The sequence below is a fragment of the Telopea speciosissima genome, chromosome 8 (assembly GCF_018873765.1).
Source record: "Telopea speciosissima isolate NSW1024214 ecotype Mountain lineage chromosome 8, Tspe_v1, whole genome shotgun sequence".
Taxonomy (NCBI): Eukaryota; Viridiplantae; Streptophyta; class Magnoliopsida; order Proteales; family Proteaceae; genus Telopea; species Telopea speciosissima.
Genome location: NC_057923.1, coordinates 52,724,640 through 52,746,220, shown reverse-complemented (window position 1 = coordinate 52,746,220; position 21,581 = coordinate 52,724,640). Strand labels below are relative to the sequence as shown.

The following is a 21,581-nucleotide window of genomic DNA, read 5'->3' as shown; positions in this document are numbered from 1 at the left end:
TTAGACTATAGTTTTCACTATAGCGGAAAATCAGTTGTGTTAGAGGGCTATTGTGATGCTAACTGGATTTCGGATATCAAAGAAACGTTAGCAACTAGTGAATATGTTTTCACACTAGGAGATGGAGCGATTTCATGGAAATCAGTAAAGCAATCCTGTGGAACAGGATCCACCATGGAAGTTGAGTTTATAGCTTTGGAAAAGGCGGAAACTGAAGTAGAGTGGCTCAGAACTTTGATGGCAGATATTCTATTGTGGCCAAAATTGTTGCCCTCGATATCACTTCATTGTGATAATCAAGCGGCAATAGCTAAAGCTAAGAATAAAATGTACAATGGAAAGAAGCGCCACATCCGCCTAAGACATAATTTTGTAAGGCAGTATATATTAATGAAGGGACAATAGCTATTGACTTTGTGAAATCTGAGAGTAATTTAGCTGACGTTTTCACAAAACCATTGCCTACAAAATTAATTCATGATTCATCTAAGGGAATGAGCTTAAGGCCTGTGACATAGATCATGTGATGGACACCCAACTTATGTGAAGAGGTATATATTCCTGAATTAGGTTTAAAGGGTATAAACGAAGTCACTAGATGATCTGTCTAGTACTACTACATTTTAGCTCATTCTAGATAGATAGGAAAAGTAGTACCACCACAAAGAAAGGATGATGAGTCTTATAGACTCTTAATCTAGTCGGATCTCATGTAATGTGGGGGTGTGTTAACTGTGGTGCACACTATGGACTGACCTAAATAGGTGTAGGAGGTGAGGCCACCTACCGATGAGAATTTTATAGATGAATTCTCTAAACACCTATGAAATCAAGATAGGGGACAAGGCCAGTTAAAAATGTTCATCTTTATAAAAGGGATATCACAAACGGTCGACTAGTAGGATGTGGTTGGTGAACTAGTCGGCTACACTAATGAGGAAAGGTTTAAAAAGTCTGACTTCACCCGTACTCTGTAGTGTATTTCATCAGACCTAGTGTAGGTTCAAATCCTAAAGACACCTGCAACGATGTGTCCTACTATGTCTAATATACTTATCACTCGTTATGTATCACTATTTTGAAACTTGTGGGGGAATTATTGTATTATTATTCTCAAAAGCACTTTTTTGAGTCAATGTGTTATTTCAAAAAAATACTTTTTCAAAGTGAGTCAAAGTTTCAAAAATGTGTTTTTTGTTATTCCCTCCTTTTTTACTTCCCTCCATCTTTTGATTTGAATTTGTTTTGCTCTCTTGTGTGCAAGAGGCAATTTTGAGCTCAAGTATAGTCCCACATTGGTTGTGGGAGAGCAACTTGAGGGTATATATATATGGTTGTCTCCTTAAGGTGTGAGCCCTTTGGAAAGGTGGTCACCCTACTCTCTAGTGTATGGGGGGTCCTTGGGGTACTTTTGAATCGCGCGCGCACGAGTTTTAATTTTTTATTTAAAACTCGATTTGGTTCACCCGTGGTTCATCTATATGGTTGAACCATACGTATCTATTCGTACATGTATATGAATAGATACACCCCCTCCCTGTACGTGGAGGGTATACATATGGTCACACCTCCCTTGTAAGAGTTACACCCCTGTACGTATATGACCTGTATTCATACGGATGTATCCCTTCATGAAAGGGTACTCCAACATTATATATGCACCATGTCATGCCTGCATTTTAGATACACAACAGAAACGTATTGTCTCTGCAACAGTCTATTCTAGAGACAAGTACTTACTGTATTTTCGTTTAAGTAATAAGAGGGCTAGTATAGCCGTTTGGCATCCACAATACTCGTATGAGGTTCTGCAACCTATACGTTTAGGAGTTGTATTTATCTTGGAGGGTAAGGTGCAAGGTCAATCCCGTTGCAGAAGAGGGGGCATCTAAATCCTTAAGGAAAGTATCTTTCAGATACGACTCAACTCGGTTTATTCGTGCTTGTTCCTTTCTGGTTCGTTTCTCTCTGCAACTGTTGTGCGATAACAGGTATTTTTCTATTTCTGTATACCTGATTAGTCTTACAGTATATGCCTTGTATAACAGTTGCAATGGCTTGTAGAGGGTGGTGTGATGGTGAGTTCCAGTGGTACCGCGGGTGTGCGGTTGGATGAATGACTGGGTGCAGTAGTGGTACGGCTGCGATGGAGAGGGTGGAGCAGGCAACGATGGTGGGGTTATGATGGAGAGGGGTGGAACGGTTGGTGATGTAGGCGAAGCTCCAGAGTGCTCAAATAGTGACAGATGGCAGCGGTAAGGGCTGAGTTACTTCGTACGGGAAAGGAGATTGAGTGGGTATGGGCAGTCTTGGTAGCAAGAAAGAGGATGTGATGCGGTTGGGTAGCATTGGTAGTGGTGGTGATGGTGAAGCGGCAATGGCAGTGGCAGTTGTAGGTTGTGATCCGATTAGGTTTTAGAAGAAGGAGAAGAGGTAGTAAAGGGTGAAGAGGGTTTTAGTTGTAGGTTGTGATTCGATCAAGTTTTAGAAGAATAAAAGAAGGAGAACCAAGCTCTCTTTGGGCTGGAGTTTTTAAGGCCAAATGCTTTCTTAAGACTTCTTTTTTGAACAGCATTGCACACATAACCCCTAATCGTGAAAAGATGGTCATTAGAAAATTAGGGAATGGTGAAAACACCTTCTTTTGGACTGATAGGTGGAATCCATCTCTTCCTTTAAGCCTAACTAATTATACCACCTCTACTCTTTCTATCAAGGACAAAAGGACTACCATAACCCAGATTGAATTTGAGGAGGGTCTTACTCCTAATTCTGTTCAATCCCTAATCCCTGCTAACCTGCACCCCATGCATCTCCGTTCAGCCAGCAATTGCAGCAGCAAATCTATCTCTTCTCCGTCTCTATCTGTAAGTTTTTTTTTTTTAGAGAATGCCAACATATATATTGATTTGTCTCTATTTGCTTGTACTTTATTTTTGGATAAATTATACATCACCCCCTGGTTTTCAAACGAAACTCAGATCACCCCTTGATTTAAAAAAAAAACTCAAATCACCCCCTCTACAGTAATGGTGTTAGTCTACTGTTAGTTATTGGTGTGAAAGGACTATTTTACCCTTGTACCAAAACATTAGAATTAAATTTACAATACTACCTTTCCTTCATCTTCAACCTAAAATACCCCACCCCAACTCCTCCTCACACCTGCAACTCAATCTCAAGTTTCAGAAAGAAATATTTCCAGCAACTTCACGGGCATAACAACGAAGGTGAACACAATCTGTTCTACTCTTATTAGTGTTCTACTCTTATTAGTCTTCCTCTACCACCTAACCACTCTAAAACCACAGCTAGGAACATTGCCATTCTCTCCACCGTCTTCTCTATCGAGTTCATCGTTCTTTCCCTCTCTGTTTGGGCTTTCGTTAAGAAAGACCTCAAATACCAAGACATGGCATGGACGCTAGGCCTTGAACTCCTACCCTTTGGAGGCCCAAAAAGGTTCAGCTGTGCCGAGCTCAAAGCTGCCACAAATAACTTCTCTGAAATTATTGGGCAAGGTGGATTTGGGATTGTATATAAAGACGAGCTACCCGATCACCGGAGCATTGCCGTGAAGTGCCTTCAGAAAGTCTCCGGTGGAGAGACGGAATTGTGGGGTGAGATCATAATCATTGCCCGAATGCACCACCTCAACCTAGTCCGAATTTGGGGTTTCTGTGTTGAGAAGGATCGTAGAACGTTGGTGTATGAGTATATCCCAAATGGGTCTCTTTCCAAATACTTATTCCCTGCCTACTCAATGGCAATTACAGAATCAGTTACAGAAATTCTGGTTGTTCAATCTGCATTTAAGTACCACCTACTCGAGCAATGATAAAAACAAGAAGTGGAAGAAAGATAAGACGATGAACAGATAAACCTTAAGACAAGAATTTCATAATCAAATTTGAATTTTGTTTATCGTGGATTGTGTTGTTGGTGAAGCCTGATTTGGTCCAGAAAGTGGGGTTTTGACCTTCGGAGGGCTGTTTCGGCCTCAAAACGACCTCAGAATGCCAAAAAATGGCGGGGGCGTGTGTTATGTGATGGTTCGGCTTAGGTTTTTTAGCAATTTTTTGGGCTAGGGGCATTTGTATACTTTCTGGGGTTAGGGCTTCCCTATATAATGTTCTTATCTCTTTGAGATAGGGTTATGAGTGTTTGTAACATTTTCAGAGAAAATAGTGAAACCTGTTCTACTGCTCGGCTGTGGATGTAGCTTCCATTTTGGAGGTGAACCATGTAAATCTCTATGTTGTGCGTTGTGTGTGCTCTTTCTATTTTCGTTTTTCTTCTGCAAATCGCCATTCTGGGCGTTGTTTTCTTAACAGATCGAAGCTTTTATTACATCTTCGGGTTGTCTCTACGATTATCCCTATAGCGGAATCTGGTTTCACTTTGATGGTTGATGCCGTTCCTTTTGATGCTGCTTAATTTCTTTCACGGTTTTTTGGTCGGATGAAAGATGAGATTTTTGGACTTTTTTTTTCGTTCGTTTTCACAATCAAATTGAAGGGCTAGAGTGTTCAGGTTCCAAGAGCTTAGATTCAACAGAGCTGTTACAGCATGTTCTTGCGCCCATGGGTCACTACAACAAAGGAGAGGAATCAAGGCGGGAATAGCATCGGATTCCCCAAGCTTGGAGTACACACAGAGAGAGGGGTCTGAGGAAGAAGATAGAATTGGGGGTTTTTAGTTGTAAAGGTAAAATTGTAAATCAACACTGCTAAAGGGTAGTTTAGGAATTTAAATTTATTTAACTGGGTGACATCATCACTTAACAGCATAAAACTAACGTTAGGGACTAATTTGTTATATTGGGGTCTAAACCAAGGGATGACTTAAGTTTTTTCAAAAACCAGGGGGTGATGTGTAATTTACCCTTTATTGTTTGGGTTCAAGATTGTTGTGGATTTTTATCTCACTCGCCCAGTTTAATCCCTTCCCGGGCTCTTGTGATGCTAGAAGAAGAAGCTCTAGCCTTTATAGACCGTTGGATCACAAAATATATATCCGACGGCTCGGAGCTCGTAATCCCTGGTATAGAGAGACTCCATCCTTGGTTTACGACTTAACGCGTCATCATGGTAACACTGGCTGGAGCCAAACTTTGATATCTCTGAGCGGGAAAACATGGTCCCTCAAGATGCTATTACAAGCCCACCTGCGAATCACAGTCTCACTCTCCTCCAAGTCTGTCCGTCTTCTTCTTCTTCGGTTCCATTGCGCCTCTGTCTACAAATCACAGTCTTTTTCGTCTTCTTCTTGCTCTCCATGGTTCCCAATCCTCAGAACCTCCATTACCAAGAACGACTTACGCCTCGGCAAATGCGTACATGCACGCATCATAACCTCTGGCCAAATTGGCGATTGTTTCCTCACCAACAACCTCATCAATATGTACTCCAAATGCGGCTCTCTGTACTATGCTCGCCACCTGTTTGACCAATGTCCTGATCGAGATTTAATCACTTGGAACTCAATCCTTGCTGGGTATGCCCTCTCTGCTGAAACCGACGGTGGTAAAGTTGAAGATGGCTTCCAACTTTTCCGCCTTATGCGCAAGTCTGTTGTGCAGCCTAGTCGGCTCACCTTAGCGCCAGTTCTAAAGCTCAGCTTACAATCGGGTATTATTAGTGCTTCGGAAGTGATTCACAGTTTTGCGGTGAAAACTGGGTTGGAATGGGATGTGTTTGTTTCGGGAGCTCTTGTTAATATTTATTCAAAGTTTGGACGAGCTAGGGATGCGCGTCTTTTGTTTGATGCGATGCCCGAAAGAGATGTGGTGTTGTGGAATGTCATGCTTAAGGCGTTTGTGCAATTGGGTCTTGAAGCAGAAGCATTTATGCTCTTCTCTGAATTTCACCGGAGTGGATTACGTCCTGATGATGTGAGTGTTCGTTGTGTTCTTGGTGGGGCTTCGGAAGTTGATTCCATAGAAGTTAAGAGGAATGTGGAGCAAGTTCAAGCTTATGCAATTAAGATGTGTTTATTAGATGATAAATCTGATGTAATTGTGTGGAACAAAACCATTTCACAGTATTCCCAGGTTGGTGAATATTGGGCGGCTGTTGAATGCTTTGTGGAGCTTAAGAGGTCAAATGTTGAATGTGACAATGTGACATTTGTTGTAGTTCTTTGTGCAATTGCAGGTATTAATGACTTGCAGTTGGGGGAACAGATCCATGGCATGGTTGTGAAAACGGGATTTGATTCAGAAATTTATGTTGCAAACAGTCTCATTAACATGTATGCTAAGATTGGTTACTTGGATTATTCAAGAACAATCTTTGAGGAAATGGAACAGTTGGACTTAGTTTCATGGAACTCGATGATATCTAATTGTGTACTGGGTGGATTGGAGGAGGAATCAGTGATCCTTTTCTTGGGTCTATTACGTGATGGCCAAAGACCAGATCAATTTACTTTGGCAAGTGTTCTTCGGGCCTGTTCTGTAGTCCGTGAAGGTGCTCACCTTGGTAAACAAGTTCATGTTCACGCAGTGAAAACGGGAAATATAGAAGATGATTTTGTTTTTACTGCACTTATTGATGCTTATGCTAAGTGTGGATGTATGGAAGACGCAGAGGTGCTCTTTAATAAGGCATATGACTTTGACTTGGCTGCCTGCAATGCATTGATGGCAGGGTATATAACAAACCAAGATGGTCTTAAGGCATTAAATCTCTTTTATTTGATGCAAAAGCTTGAACAAAAGCCAAATCAGTTCACATTAGCAACAGTGATCAAGGCTTGTGGTTCCATGGTGGTGTTGAAGCAAGGAAGACAAATTCATGCCCATTCAATAAAAGTTGGTTTTGATTCAGATTTATGTGTTAGTAGTGGAATTCTTGACATGTATATTAAATGTGGTGATACAAGGGATGCATTTGTGGTTTTTGATGGTATCTCTAAGCCTGATGATGTTGCATGGACAGCCATGATCTCAGGATGTGTGGATAACGGGGATGACGATCATGCTCTATGGCTTTACCATCGGATGAGGCACTCTGGAATCCCACCGGATGAATTTACCTTTGCAACTCTAATCAAAGCGTGTTCTTGCTTGACAGCATTGGAACAAGGTAGGCAAATCCATGCAAACGTGATTAAGTTGGAGTGTGTTACAGATCCATTTGTTGGGACTTCAATAGTGGACATGTATGCGAAGTGTGGAAGCATAAAGGATGCATACCAGTTATTCGAGATGATGGATGTGAGGAACATTGCCTCATGGAATGCCATGGTTGTGGGTTTAGCTCAACATGGAAATGGCAAAGAGGCTTTGAATCTTTTTGAAAAGATGAGCTTATTTGGCATCATACCTGACCGTATCACATTTATTGGAGTGCTTTCAGCTTGCAGTCATTCGGGTCTAGTTTCCGAAGCTTATGAACACTTTGAATCAATGTACAAAAGTTATGGTATTGAACCAGAGCTTGAGCATTATTCTTGCCTAGTCGATGTTCTTGGTCGGGCAGGGCTTGTCAATGAGGCAAAGAAGGTGATTGAATCAATGCCTTTTGACGCTTCTGCATCAATGTATAGAGCCCTACTTGGTGCTTGTAGGGTTCAAGGGGATGCAGAAACCGCAAAGCAGGTGGCAAGTAGACTTTTGGCTTTAGAGCCACTTGACTCTTCAGCGTATGTTCTTATGTCTAACATCTATGCTGCCGCAAACAGATGGGATGATGTATCTGATGCTAGGAAGATGATGAAGACAAGGAATGTGAAGAAAGATCCAGGATATAGTTGGATTGATGTGAAGAACAATTTACATCTGTTTGTTGTGGATGATAAATCACATCCACAAACAGATAGAATATATGAGAAGTTGGATGATTTGATAAGAATGATCAGAGAGGAGGGATACATCCCTGATACAGATTTCGTACTGTTTGATGTGGAGGATGAGGAAAAGGAACGCTCTCTTTATTACCACAGTGAGAAGCTGGCAATTGCTTATGGGCTCATAAGTACTCCTCCATCTACAACAATTCGAGTTATTAAAAACCTCCGTGTATGTGGGGACTGCCATAATGCAATCAAATATATTTCAAAGGCTGTTGAACGTGAGATTGTTTTGAGGGATGCTAATCGTTTCCATTGTTTTAAGGATGGAAACTGCTCATGTGGTGATTACTGGTAATATTGGAATTGTTTCTTTACTTCTTTCTATTTCCTATTAATATTATTGTCATTAAATTTTTTTTTCTTTTTTTTACAAAATGGTATTTCAATTGTTGTATAATGCCATTAAATCCATAGCGAACTTTGTAGTTGTGAGGCACAACTTTTTGTCCTCTTTTCTTAATTGATTTTAATCATGAGATTTCAATAGGTCAACCTATTTTTTGATAGATCACATCTTAAACTTGAACCAGTTAGTCTATTGCAAGTGTTCTTTCTGGAGCTAAATCTGGGTGCCTAAGGAAATTAGAGTTAATGGATGTGGTGGTTCTATTCGGTGGGTGATTGTATAATCTATAATCTTAACTATTATAGGAACAACTGATTAACTTATTCTATGTTTAATCACACTTTAATTAATCATGAGAGAATAGATATAGGTGGAATAAATGTCAGTGGACCTAATAAAAATATTTTAATGAACAGATGTGTGTGACTTTTGATCAAGGATAAAACACTGGAGAGGTGGGGTTTATATGACTCAATTTTAAGATACTCATCTGAAATGTGAATGGCAATGCATGAATGACCCAGAAAATGAGATACTGTTTAACTACAGGGAACACTTATAATGCAGTTCCTTAGTTCCTTTTTTCCACTCTCAAACAATTTTTTCTGTGATCATGGTGCCTCTTATTTAAAATCTTTTACAGGTACATGAAAGATGAAGCTAATTTTATGTGACCCTGGTTCTCATAATTCATCATCTTTTCACAGGCATCCATCTCTTCCTTGTAAATATACAGAATTTTGAATTTTGTTTAAAAAAAAGGTGAAACCTTGTATCTAATACATGCAACTATTTGGCACCTTTGTTTTAAACATTGATTTCCTGAACTATAACAATTCAGTAAATGCCCATTTCCAACCTAGCTGAACTGAACCTCATTCCAAGTAATTAGATTTGTCTACAGAATTCCTTTTCTGTTGCCTCATTCTGTTGAGGGTAATGCCATTCTTTCAATAGATGAGCTCTCGTGTCTTTCCTTACTACTTCAATGGTTCAACCAAAGTCAGTTTGGCCTTTACCCTCATACTTCAAACAACCCAACTTGCTTTATCCAAAAGTTCTCAGGTTAGAAGGGTTTCCTCCCTGTCAGTCCTGCATCAATCAGAATGACTTATAATGGGATCTAAAGCTACAACTGATGGATGTGTAAACATACGGTTCTTGGGACAGGTTGAATGCCATGGAATTCTCCTATGAAGTGTGGCCTGGAACAGAACATGGGAAGGAAGGAGAGGTGCAGGGAAGGGCTCCAAGCAGGACCAAACTTGTTTTTTTTGTTGAGAAATTTACTGACCCCTCCCCTGTACTTTGCCCTAATTAAATTTTCCTCCCCTCTACTTTCAATTATTACACTCAAACCCCCTCTGGTTTCTAGTTTAGAAAAGACTATTTTACCCTTGCACTAAAACATCACAAATAGAATTACTATGCTACCCTTTTCTTCATCTTCAACCCAAAAACATAAAAAATCATAATAGTGTTAAACTACAATTTGGGTTTTCAGTTAGGTTTCACAAGTTGCTGTTCCAATGAACTAAAACCGGTCACAACACCTCTCATTGAATCTAGTCAATAGCTTAGCAATCTCTGCAACTGCAACCCTCCCAGTTTCCGATACAATCTGATGTTGTATCTGTGTAGAACCAGGAACGCCAAACCCAGTCTGCTGCTCCACAAGCCATTTCAGGTCACCCAATTCAAGAGTCACACCATCGTTGTTGTTTCTGCTACTGAATATGTAAACAAGTATTAGAGCTCCATCAATAGTAGATTAGAGACTTCTTCTCCAGTTCCTTTACTGTGAATGATTAATTAGAACCCTTACTACAAAATATAAATCCAACCATGAAAGTTCAATAATATCTATCTGGTAATCTACCTAGAAAACCAAAAAGCTACAATTTTACGTCTGAGAAAAAGGGAGAAATTTCAACCCACCATCTAAGCTTTTCAATCCAGCGAAAATAATGGCATAAAAACAAGATCTTTGTGGAGGGAAAGTATTACTTCTGAGGTATCTATCAAATTCCAGCAGCTAGAAACCCACATATAATACAAAATTAGCAAATGAAGGAAGTAGCTGAAGCTCAACCTTGGCCAGATTTACACTCCGATTAACAAAAAAGCAGAAAAATCCCAACTGAAGAAAACAACCGCCGTCAAGGAAGCCATATCAATAGAGAGAGCTAGGGTTTCAATAGGTGCTCAAATGAGTTACAGCTCAAGCTCGATCTGAGTATTGTGCTGATCCTAGGCCTGGCTGAAGAATAATTGCGATTTTCCCTTTGCTTGTGTTGATCAATACCTGCATCTTCTACTCCAGATCTGATATCTAGTTTTGGCTGATTGTTTGGGTCTTTTATAAAGCTTGTTGAAGAAGTCCTTCGACCCAAATTTGGGCCTGGTCTGAGCTCGAGTTGTTGAAATTTGAGATCTCCACATAGTGCAGGTGGTACTCTGTTTTGCTTGGTAGAATTGCATCTTCATCTGGTATTCTGATGTCAGCAAGTATCTAAGGCATTGTTGGTCCTCTTGGAGATTGTTTGATCCATGATTGGAGGTATTTTAGTACCAGATTATCTGGACTATTCATATTTACTATTGGGATCAGATTTGGTATTGTTCTCTTGCTGCTGTTTGAAAATTGGAGAATTTAATTGCCTCACCTTCACGAAACGCTTTGATGCGCTTCAAGGAGTTTTGGAGGAGATGTACTCTCCCGGTGTAATCCCCAATCTCTCCACCTTCAACATCTTGGTCAAGGCGTATTCCTGCTGTTCCCCGTGGTTCAATTTAGCTTTTCGAGTCCTATAGGAGATGTCTGCTGTAGGTTGCAGTCCGGATGTGACCCATGCTTGCTCGACTTGATCACTGTTCTTTCTAGGGCACGAAGAATTGCGGATATAGAAGCTTTAATAGAGATGACGCAAGATAGGAATTGTGATCCAAATGTTTACTGGTGAGTGTAGATTTTACTGGTCGTGGATTAAGCTTTCATCACCGGCGATTTGAAGTTAGGAGGAAGAAGATGGAAGTTAGGAGGAAAAAGAAGAAGTTAGGAGGAAGAAGAAGATGGGCAGTTGAAACAAGGGGTAAAGGGTAATGTCACATGCACCAAAGGGTATTTTGGGGATTAAAGATGTTACTCCTTACTCACATCACGACTTAACAGACGGAAACTAACGGTCTGGGTCTGATTGTAATAGATTATACATTATAGGGGAGGGGGAGTAATAATTGAAAGTAGAGGGGAGGAAAGTTTAATTAAGGCAAAGTACAGGGGAGGGGTCAGTAAATTTCGGGGATTAAAGATGTTACTCCTTACTCACATCACGACTTAAAAGATGGAAACTAACGGCCTGAGTCTGATTGTAATAGATTATACATTGTAGGGGAGGGGGGAATAATAATTGAAAGTAGAAGGGAGGAAAGTTTAATTAAGGCAAAGTACAGGGGAGGGGTCAGTAAATTTCGAGGATTAAAGATGTTACTCCTTATTCACATCACGACTTAACAGACGGAAACTAGCGGCCTGGGTCTGATTGTAATAGATTATACATTGTAGGGGAGGGGGGGATAATAGTTGAAAGTAGAGGGAGGAAAGTTTAATTAAGGCAGAGTACAGGGGAGGGGTCAGTAAATTTCTCCTTTTCCTTTTTTTCTTTTACAAGTCCGAATTCTCCTATGAAGTGTGTCAGTTCTCTTCTTATTTTAGTTTGAGGTCACACCATTGCAGAGTGGATCCGCTGGAACTCCTCCCATGAGCGCAGCATGCATTGGTTACCCTGCAGCTCACGTCCCAGTGGTTCTGAACTTGACACTAAACAGTCTTGTTTAAAAAAATATCCATAAGAGTGGGGTGACTTATTGTCTCCTAGAGGAAGGCCATTAATTGCTCACTCTCTAGAGAAGGCAATGTTAGGATCATTGAAATTCCTACTTAACTATTACAAGATATATATATATATATATATATAGGAGCCAGAAATCTCAATATTCCATAAGCCACTTCTATGTTAAGCTATCATGGATGTGTATAGATTGGATTTGAACAAAACTAGGCTGTTTATGGCAAAGCATTACCTCTTAACTTTTAGACTTCTTCATGTCCATCAATTATAAACCTCATCTGACTAGGTAATTTTAGTTCCACTTGTTTCCAAGTGAAAAACCATTCCCTATTTACATGATTTTAACCTGGAAACAGACAGCCTAAAAGAGAGAGGGGGGGGGGGGTTGGTGGTGAGAGAGCAGTAGAAATCATTAGTTGGTCTGAAGCTTAGTTTGATTTGAAGTCGATCGCGCCATTGGAGTTTTTGGTCTATCACTCGTTCTAGGGGGGGGGTGGGGGGGGGTTCTAAAACCTTGGGTGAAATTAAGGGTGTCAAAACCTAGCCCGAACCGTTAAGATCGATCGAAACTGACCAAAAAAACACCGGATCAAACCAATCCGATCCTTATTGGATTGGTTTTGGACTAGGGTATGACAGGACCGGATGAAAATCAGACCGCATTGAATCAACCGATAACAAACTCAAAACCAAACCAAATGAAACCGATAAAAAGTATAGGGTTATGAATAGGTGAATTGATTATCCATTGATTTCAATATTAGTGAACAAATTTCTGATTTTAAGGGAAATTGTTACAAATCAATGAGTACACGGTTATGAAAAAATGGAAATTGATTTGTAACCATATATGTTCCTTCCATTGATCTCCTTGTTTACTATACAAAATTAATTGATTATCAAATAAATGATTTGATAGTAGGTTTTATTTTGTGATTTCAATATTAATTATCTTCTCAAGACCATTCATTGAGTTCAATTTTAATTATCTTTCCCTTACAATTAATGATAAATAATTATATGATTTGTAACAATGATTTCTCTACAAATTCTATTTATCCATTCTCTTACCAAAAAATATATTAATTATCTTCCATTTTTCCCTATATAATTTATTCTTCTTTGTTCGGATTACAACATTAACATATCAAATCAATTTTCTTAATTTTAATTGTATACTTGTTTTGATTTGAGAAGGTGACTTTAAGTGTTTTTATCGAATCTTTACTCACTACAAATTATGAATTTAAGATTTCTTTGTGGCTCAAACCCAAAAACAACACCGATCTAAACCGGTATTAACCCGATAATGGAAAAACAAAATAAACCAAAATCAAACCGGACCAAAATCAAAACCAATTGAAAACCGAAGCTTCTTAATGGTTTGGTTTTGATCTCACCATTCCTAGACCAAAACCGAGCCGAACCGTCCATTTAACACCCCTAGGTGAAATGGCATTGAAGACAGCAAATGGTACCTTTCTTTTTTACCAAATTAACCTTAGTGCAAATGGCACATCAAAATAGCCAATAAAAAATGAGTTAGGGTGCAAGTTTAGTCTTGACTACCTGAACCCGCCTTGGGCCCGGGTTGGGCTACCCTAACCCTAGGGGCAGCGGGTCAAGGTTGGGAATTTCTAACCTTCAGTCAGAGTTGGGCCCGGTTAAGATTTAGGCCTCAGGCTAAGCTGACCCGACCCTAACTTCTTCGTTTTCTTTCTTCCTTTTTTGTTTTGTTCTTTCTTTCTGGCCTGTCCAGCTCATACATCTCTGTTCTCCCCCATGGTCAGGTTCAATCAGGTCAACCCAGCCCGACCCTGAGAGCAGGTCAGGGTTGCATTTTTCTAACCCTAAGTCAAGGCCAGGTCAATCCAAGGCCTAGCTAAGGGGACTCAAGGTTGGCCTGGGGTTTTAAAAGGCCTGGCACAACCTGACCCTATCTTCTCGGCTTACCAAAAACATGAAGGGGAAGGTGAGGGTCGCACTTTGCTGCAAGGTCCCTCCCTGCTGTCCAAGTCCCAGAACTCACTCCTAGTCGAATCTCCTAGTGGCGAGTGGCTTTTGGGATAGCAGCAAAACTGCTCCGTTCTGCTTAAATTTCATTGATAAAAGATCAATACTTCGTAATGCTATGAAATATCCAATTTTCATTAAAACTTGGAACAAACAATTCAGCTATTCAGATATTCAAGGTCACGTAGATGAAGAATCTGTACCTAGTTTTAGACTATATCTCCTCTTTTCATTAACACCATGATCAAAGAGTTGAACCAGCAACACCCCACATACCACCCCCCCCCCCCCCAAAGATGTTCTATATTGGTCCTTCCATAATCGAAGAGTACAACCTCATCTCAATAAACTTTGCCCCACTTTCATTGCTGGTCAAAACACACAAACACAGAATTTTGTTGGTAGTGAACACTTATTTTTGGGAGGTCAAAATGCCTTAACTGCATTCAATACTCTGTAGAAAACTTGAACAAACTTGGATAGACATTATAGAATGACAAATCTTCTATTATTTGGATGAATAAATGAAGAGTTCCACCACTGAAAATCTCATGGGGCCATCAAACCTGAATGCTACTCGGTCAAAAAATACAAGAGTTAGTTGTAGCCAAGCTCTAACAGAAAAATTTATGACCAAACATTCCACGGCTAATCTTCCACAGAAAATGCCTTCAACATAATTAAGAAAACAAAAGTAACAGACTTTATACAAGACGTCAAAACATGTATCTAGAAACCTCCCCACAAAAAAATAAAGAAATAAACCCAAGCTGGCCCCCCCTAAAAAGAGGAGGGGATTGAAAATTCATTGAATCTCATTATTCAAAAAAAACCTCACCATTCTACTTGTACTGCTGAGAAACTTCCCACACAAGTTTATCCATGAATTGGCATTTCTTGTCGAAACCCCATCCTGGGTTGCTCTGCATAACAAATTCGAAACATGATATGGCTTCCTATATATAAGGATAAATACAATCTACCATATGTTTTTTGAAAAAGAATATATTATTTGCAAGTTGTACTATACAGGAGACATCTAAGAGCACCTTGTGTGCAATGGAGAACATGCAGGTCATAGGGCCTCATCCCAAGCCAATGTGGATAGTTCATGCAACCTTTGTAGTAGGACCTGCTGACACTTGACAAGAGACAAGAGGACACCACCTACACATAGGTAGACATCCTCGCTTTGTACCCTAAGCTAGAAAAGATAACAGTGTTTTGACTGCATGAAATGAATCCAGCTGTGCTTTGAGAAATTCATAAGATTTAAGCTGAAGTGGATAATATGATAAATTCTGCTTCAAGAGCCAGCCACAAGATACTATTTACTGTAATGGATGCTAGTATTTCGAATGTCAATAAATGTTCTTGTGGAGCTGTAGTTAGAAAGGTACATTTTGAGGCTCAAGGGGCCAAAATTAATGCAAGAACAAAAAATTGGGTGAAGTGTTAAATACTTCGAGGATTGAAAGAGAACTAACAATGGTACTGGTGGAGATGATGCTGCAGTAGCCACTTGCAAGAGAACCAAAAACTACATGAAGTGTTAAATACTTCGAGGATTTTGAAAGAGGACTAATAATGGTACTGGTGGAGATGATGATGCAGCAGCCATCATGGTTGGATTCTTATGATAAGCTACAGAAGCCCAACCCCAAGAAACACACAGCCCAAAAAGGCCATGGACTCTGTTTTAGAGCCCTCTATAACGGTCCACACTAGTAGGCATCTAGTTCTTTAAGTTGGGTACTTGTGTAATTTCAATAGTTTTTTAAATTAGTTCCTAGTTTAAGTCGTGGGGTCCCATTTAAGTTGTGCGGCAATATTAAATTGCTAACTTGTTTCTTCTATTATAAACCACATTGCAGGCTACTCTTACTGCTGTTAATCAGGGTATTACATTACCATTAACATATCTGTTCTTACCATTGACTGCTCTGTTCTCTTTTTCTTCTACAATCTGTTTTCCTAATGTCTTTTCCTGCTACTAGTAGATTCCGAATTTCTGTTTCTGCTATTAGTTCAAATCAATTCCCTAGTTCTGTTATCACTTTCTATTTAATCTTTCTAATCTGTTGTCTTGTTGATTTTATCCTTTTCTATCCATTCTTTTATTTTCTCTTAACACTTCTTATCCATTTTAGACATTGTGGCAGCTAACACATAATGGTGATATGGAATGTGCTGGGGCCCAATAACATGACAAATGCAATGCGGCCTCTGCAAAAAGAGGTCCAAGCATATCTATTGTACACTAAAAAAGAATCAATATGATCAGATAATTTTTAACCATCTGATAAAATTGCTATTCTTCAAAAATTTAGTGCAACTCTACATAGATGTTTATTGATGGTCCAAGCATATGAACAAAAAGAATAACCTGTAATGTAGTTCTAGATAGGGTAAAGCCCTACTAGAAGCCAATTAAACCAGGACCAATAACAAGAAACAAAGGGGCTGCTGGTTCTGCAGTTTCAGTAGGACAGAATTGCAGTTTTAGGTCAAATCTAGGGCTTAGGTTAGGATAATGGAAGGGGGGCTTAGGGGGTATGGCTAGGCAGGTTTATAGGACAATAATAATGTAGGTATTATAGAGTTTTAAGTGTTTTGAAAATTCTGTAAAACTGGACAGCAAGATCTAGGGTTTAATGGAGTTAGGGTTTATGGGATTCAAACAAAACATAAAGGGGATCAATTGGGGGAAAGGATTAGAGGGTTAGAAGAAGAAATTGGGTGTCAAACTTACTGGAGATTCCACTGGCAGCAGCTTGAACAGATGTGAAGGATAGAACCACCTTCGAATTGAAGAAGATCCTCCCAGCCGTCACGGCGTAAGGAGTCAACCGGATTCCACCAGTCCCTTTCCACCTTGATAGAACCACAAGGATGCACACTCAACAGAGCAGGGCAGCAACTATGGCAGCAAACAAAAAGCTTTTCATTAATCAAATTCGTGTTCCAGGCTTTGCCCCCTTACAACCTTATATAAAAGACTCAAAAATAAACTTCTACTCTAAAAAGGAAAGGCCTAACCCAATCCCTAACCTATTAGATAACTTAAACTGATTAGGAAACTAAAATAGACTCAAAATAGAGTCCTAATGACTTAAAAACAACTTAAACTACTTAAAATAAAGAAGATTCCCTACTAGCCAATAGGATATAAGAACCTCTTAGCCAATAGGATCACTTCACTTAAATTAGACCAATTGAACCAATTGGATGCAACCAATTCTAAACCGGTTCAATCTAAAAATAGGAAAATAAACTAAGTATTGGGCTAATCCCGTATGCAACCTATATGCCCCTAGTTTAGGCTCATTAAAGTGGCCTAATACATAAAAACCCTTGGGAACAAAGGCCCAACATGTATATAACTCCAACCCTAGGCCTATTTCTAAAGAAATAAGCCCTATTTGGTGATCATTCTGCATCAACTCTCCCAACTTGAAAAAATTCGTCCTCGAATTTTGTAGTGATGAGGGGGAATCAACATGTGACCAGCAGCTTTGACCATCCCCAAACAGAATTCCGGTGAAGCAGAACATTGGGGATAAAATCTCCAAGGCATGGAGCTTTCTCTTCAAGAACCATGGTGGTAGAACAAACTCTATGTGTTCGCTTCAATCAGCAAGAATCACAATGTCTCGTCCATAGAGTCTTCGCGCTAGCAACCTTCTCATCTAATGCATGAGACACAAGCTTCACCTCTTCAAGAACAGCATTTTGAAGGTCCTTGCCTTCCTGTGGAGTATTCTCAACCACCTCTTCATCTTTTGCTGTTTCCGCTTTGTCTTCCTTGATTTCTTCGACATTGACCACTTCAGAGGGTCTTCTACATGTTGACTGCCCATCTTTGAAGCTATAGGGGCTGTCTCTTTCTTTTCATCACAATTATCTCGCCACTTCAGATTTATTTTCAACTTCCTTTGGCAATGAAAATATGTGTTCTCTATACTGTCTCGTGTCTTCTCCGAACCTCCGAGTCTATCCCCTGTAATCTCCGGCGGGGGGTTACTCTTTGTTCTCCCAATCGTTGCAACCTATCCAGGATGGCTTCATATGCAGCCCTTGTTCAAGCAAATTTCGAACAATTCCAACATAGCAGCCATAGGATCTGCTGATGGAATTACTACTTGATTACCATGCTGTTCCATGGCTTTGATACCAAAATAATGTAGTTCTAGATAGGGTAAAGCCCTACTAGAAGCCAATTAAACCAGGACCAATAACAAGAAACAAAGGGGCTGCTGGTTCTGCAGTTTCAAGGGGACAGTGCGCTTTTAGGTCAAATCTAGGGCTTAGGTTAGGATAATGGAAGGGGGCTTAGGGGTATGGCTAGGCAGGTTTATAGGACAATAATAATGTAGGTATTATAGAGTTTTAAGTGTTTTGAAAATTCTGTAAAACTGGACAGCAAGATCTAGGGTTTAATGGAGTTAGGGTTTATGGGATTCAAACAAAACATAAAGGGGATCAATTGGGGGAAAGGATTAGAGGGTTAGAAGAAGAAATTGGGTGTCAAACTTATCGAGATTCCACGGCAGCAGCTTGAACAGATGTGAAGGATAGAACCACCTTCGAATTGAAGAAGATCCTCCCAGCCGTCACGGCGTAAGGAGTCAACCGGATTCCACCAGTCCCTTTCCACCTTGATAGAACCACAAGGATGCACACTCAACAGAGCGGGCAGCAACTATGGCAGCAAACAAAAGCTTTTCATTAATCAAATTCGTGTTCCGGCTTTGCCCCCTTACAACCTTATATAAAAGACTCAAAAATAAACTTCTACTCTAAAAAGGAAAGGCCTAACCCAATCCCTAACCTATTAGATAACTTAAACCGATTAGGAAACTAAAATAGACTCAAAATAGAGTCCTAATGACTTAAAAACAACTTAAACTACTTAAAATAAAGAAGATTCCCTACTAGCCAATAGGATATAAGAACCTCTTAGCCAATAGGATCACTTCACTTAAATTAGACCAATTGAACCAATTGGATGCAACCAATTCTAAACCGGTTCAATCTAAAAATAGGAAAATAAACTAAGTATTGGGCTAATCCCGTATGCAACCTATATGCCCCTAGTTTAGGCTCATTAAAGTGGCCTAATACATAAAAACCCTTGGGAACAAAGGCCCAACATGTATATAACCCAACCCTAGGCCTATTTCTAAAGAAATAAGCCCTATTTGGTGATCATTCTGCATCAACCTGTCACCATGACCTGCCTAACAGTTGGTCCCAATCTTCCTACCATAGAAGACATCTTTCAAAAAAATAAAATCCACCATAGAATACATGGCAAGTTGGAAAGATCCCAGACCTATAAATGGTCTGGGTACCAAACTTCAGATTTGGCCATTAAATATTAGAAGGGATTTTCTTATTGACACCCCAAAGGGGTGTCAAATAATTTTCAACTTTTTTTTGCCTTCTTAGTATAAAACACTTCTTCATTCACTGAGGGTAAAACTCTGTCATTTCACGTGTACACGAAAAAGTGTGCAAGACAATGACAGCTCTTGACTTGAAGAACTGTAGGGAATAAAACAAGGGACCACCAAAAGAAGTTTACATGTTCTAAATACACCTATAGAGGTGTCATTCAGACAGTCCCATATTAGAATGTATCTTATTTAGGAGTGCCAATATGAACATAACTCCCTGAGGACTGACATCCAAAATTGAACATAGGTGGACCATCGGCAGGTAGAATTCTAGTTATTAAATCCTGATTGGACGTCAAACTAGTCAAACAAGATCTCAATGAAGAGATAAATGCATAAATTTAATTCTAAACCTTTCTTCCTAAATTTTCTATTAACCTCTTCCTTATGAGATATATTAACATGGTGAAATCAACTGAAGTGGCAAAATCAAATCATTCAAGCAATCCAGGCCTCGGAAGATTAATGGGCTATTATGAAGGCAGGGCAATTAAAGGCTAGTTCCATGATTGCCAGTTGAACTAGCCAGGCTCTAGATCTAGTAATTACAGTAAACACTCCTAAAAGATCATTCATACATGAAAAATTCAAGAAAATTCAAGAAAGAGGATGAGAATAAACCTGAAGTGACAGAACAGCACGGTCAGTGAACCGCTTTACGGTTGAAGGTACATTATCAGGAAGGGTCTTTGCAACTCTTTCCAACTCCTCTTGTTGTTGCTTTGCAGTCACTCTATCAGGCCCACTGTATATATCAATCAACTCTTTCATATATGGTACCTTCTCCATTGTTTCTTTCATAATTTCCTGTTAGAGGAAAACAGATTCAATTATTCATCACATGACTAACAATCAATAGAATTATACTTGCTTTAACTATTATTATAATCTCCAAGGCAATTGGTTGCTTTACACTTTTGATCTGATGATCCAATAATATCTTAAAGCCGAAGTCCAGTTCTTCAATGTAAGAGATCCAGGTTTAAGCTCATTACTACCCTGACTTTTGATGTTTGACAGTAATATAAATCCACGTGAGAGAACCACTCAAAAATATATTTCTCTCGTTTTCTTAATTGTTAATGACTTATCAAAGAAAAACAAAAAGAAGGTACAAGAAGATCCAAAGCCACCATGCAGGGAACATCCACTCCCCCAGTCCCCACCCACAGAAGCCCTTCCAACTTCCCCCCTCCCCCTCCCCCTCCCCGAAAAAGAAAAGAAAAATAAGCCTTAATCTGATCCTACAGATCCTAGTTCCTAACACACAACAGCCCACAATCTTGCAAGAGACCTACACCAACCCCTACCTCCCCGCCCAAAAAAAAAAAGGAAGAAAAAATTCAAGACCCCAAAAACTCCCATATGGATATGCTGACAATTTATTTTCATTGAGAAAGAGGGGAACAAGACATAAATCTTGTATTAGTTACGAATTGCTTTAAATGGTTCAAGGAAATAGAAGAAAAAAAATATTTGAAGCAAAACAGGGAATAAAACAGAAACAATAAAAATCTATGCAAGAACACATAAGCGGTAAATACAAGGAGTTAAAACAATAGCACTAGTACCACAAGGGTGTTTTTGTAATATTCTTACTGGTTTGAATCTTATGTGTTATGTTAGTTATGGGGGGGGGGGGCATAATTATGCTATATTATATAATTGGAGATTAACCTCTCACTATCTCTCCTCCTCCTACTAGTATCTATTGTTGTTTGTTCTAGGTCTGAAATTGTCACATGGTATCAGAGCCCTGAACAACCAGCAACTTCAATCCATCTCTTTTGTTTTGACAGTCTCATTAGGGCTTTCCTTATTGTGGTGGTTTGCAGCAACCTAGTCTGTTTTCCTTGTGTGTGAAACCCGTCAACACAATATTAAAAAAACTAGGGTTTCTTATGATGTTGATGGAGGATATTTAGATGGAGAATTGCTAGCGCCCCTTGCTCATGGATATTCTACACTACTTTTGAGGTTACACATCAGATATTGCAGTCAAATATAGCCTGCAGTTCTTTTTTTACCTCCATTTTAGCTGCAACTTGATATTGG

The 21,581-nt window shown here is 39.5% G+C and overlaps 2 protein-coding genes across 6 annotated transcripts in view; one reads left to right on the top strand and one right to left on the bottom strand.

Moving 5' to 3' along the window:
- Positions 1 to 2,778: 2,778 nt before the first annotated feature.
- Positions 2,779 to 21,581, bottom strand: part of LOC122670941 (COPII coat assembly protein sec16-like) — a 31,505-nt gene continuing 12,702 nt past the window's right edge. The window contains exons 3-6 of one of the 5 annotated variants that reach the window (XM_043867989.1): positions 20,148 to 20,333; positions 14,906 to 14,990; positions 14,509 to 14,521; positions 2,779 to 2,790 (exon numbers count right to left, since the gene is read on the bottom strand). In XM_043867989.1, the coding sequence (XP_043723924.1) occupies positions 14,910 to 14,990; positions 20,148 to 20,333 (267 nt within the window). In that variant the 3' untranslated portion in view covers positions 2,779 to 2,790; positions 14,509 to 14,521; positions 14,906 to 14,909. Of the gene's footprint in view, positions 2,791 to 14,456; positions 14,686 to 14,905; positions 14,991 to 20,147; positions 20,334 to 21,581 lie in introns of those variants that run through there. The other 4 variants (XM_043867988.1, XM_043867985.1, XM_043867987.1 and 1 more) reach the window with 4 other exon arrangements.
- LOC122670940 (pentatricopeptide repeat-containing protein At4g33170) lies at positions 5,025 to 8,368 on the top strand. The gene has a single exon (XM_043867984.1). The coding sequence runs from the start codon at positions 5,150 to 5,152 to the stop codon at positions 8,150 to 8,152; it is 3,003 nt and encodes a 1,000-aa protein (XP_043723919.1). The 5' UTR covers positions 5,025 to 5,149; the 3' UTR covers positions 8,153 to 8,368.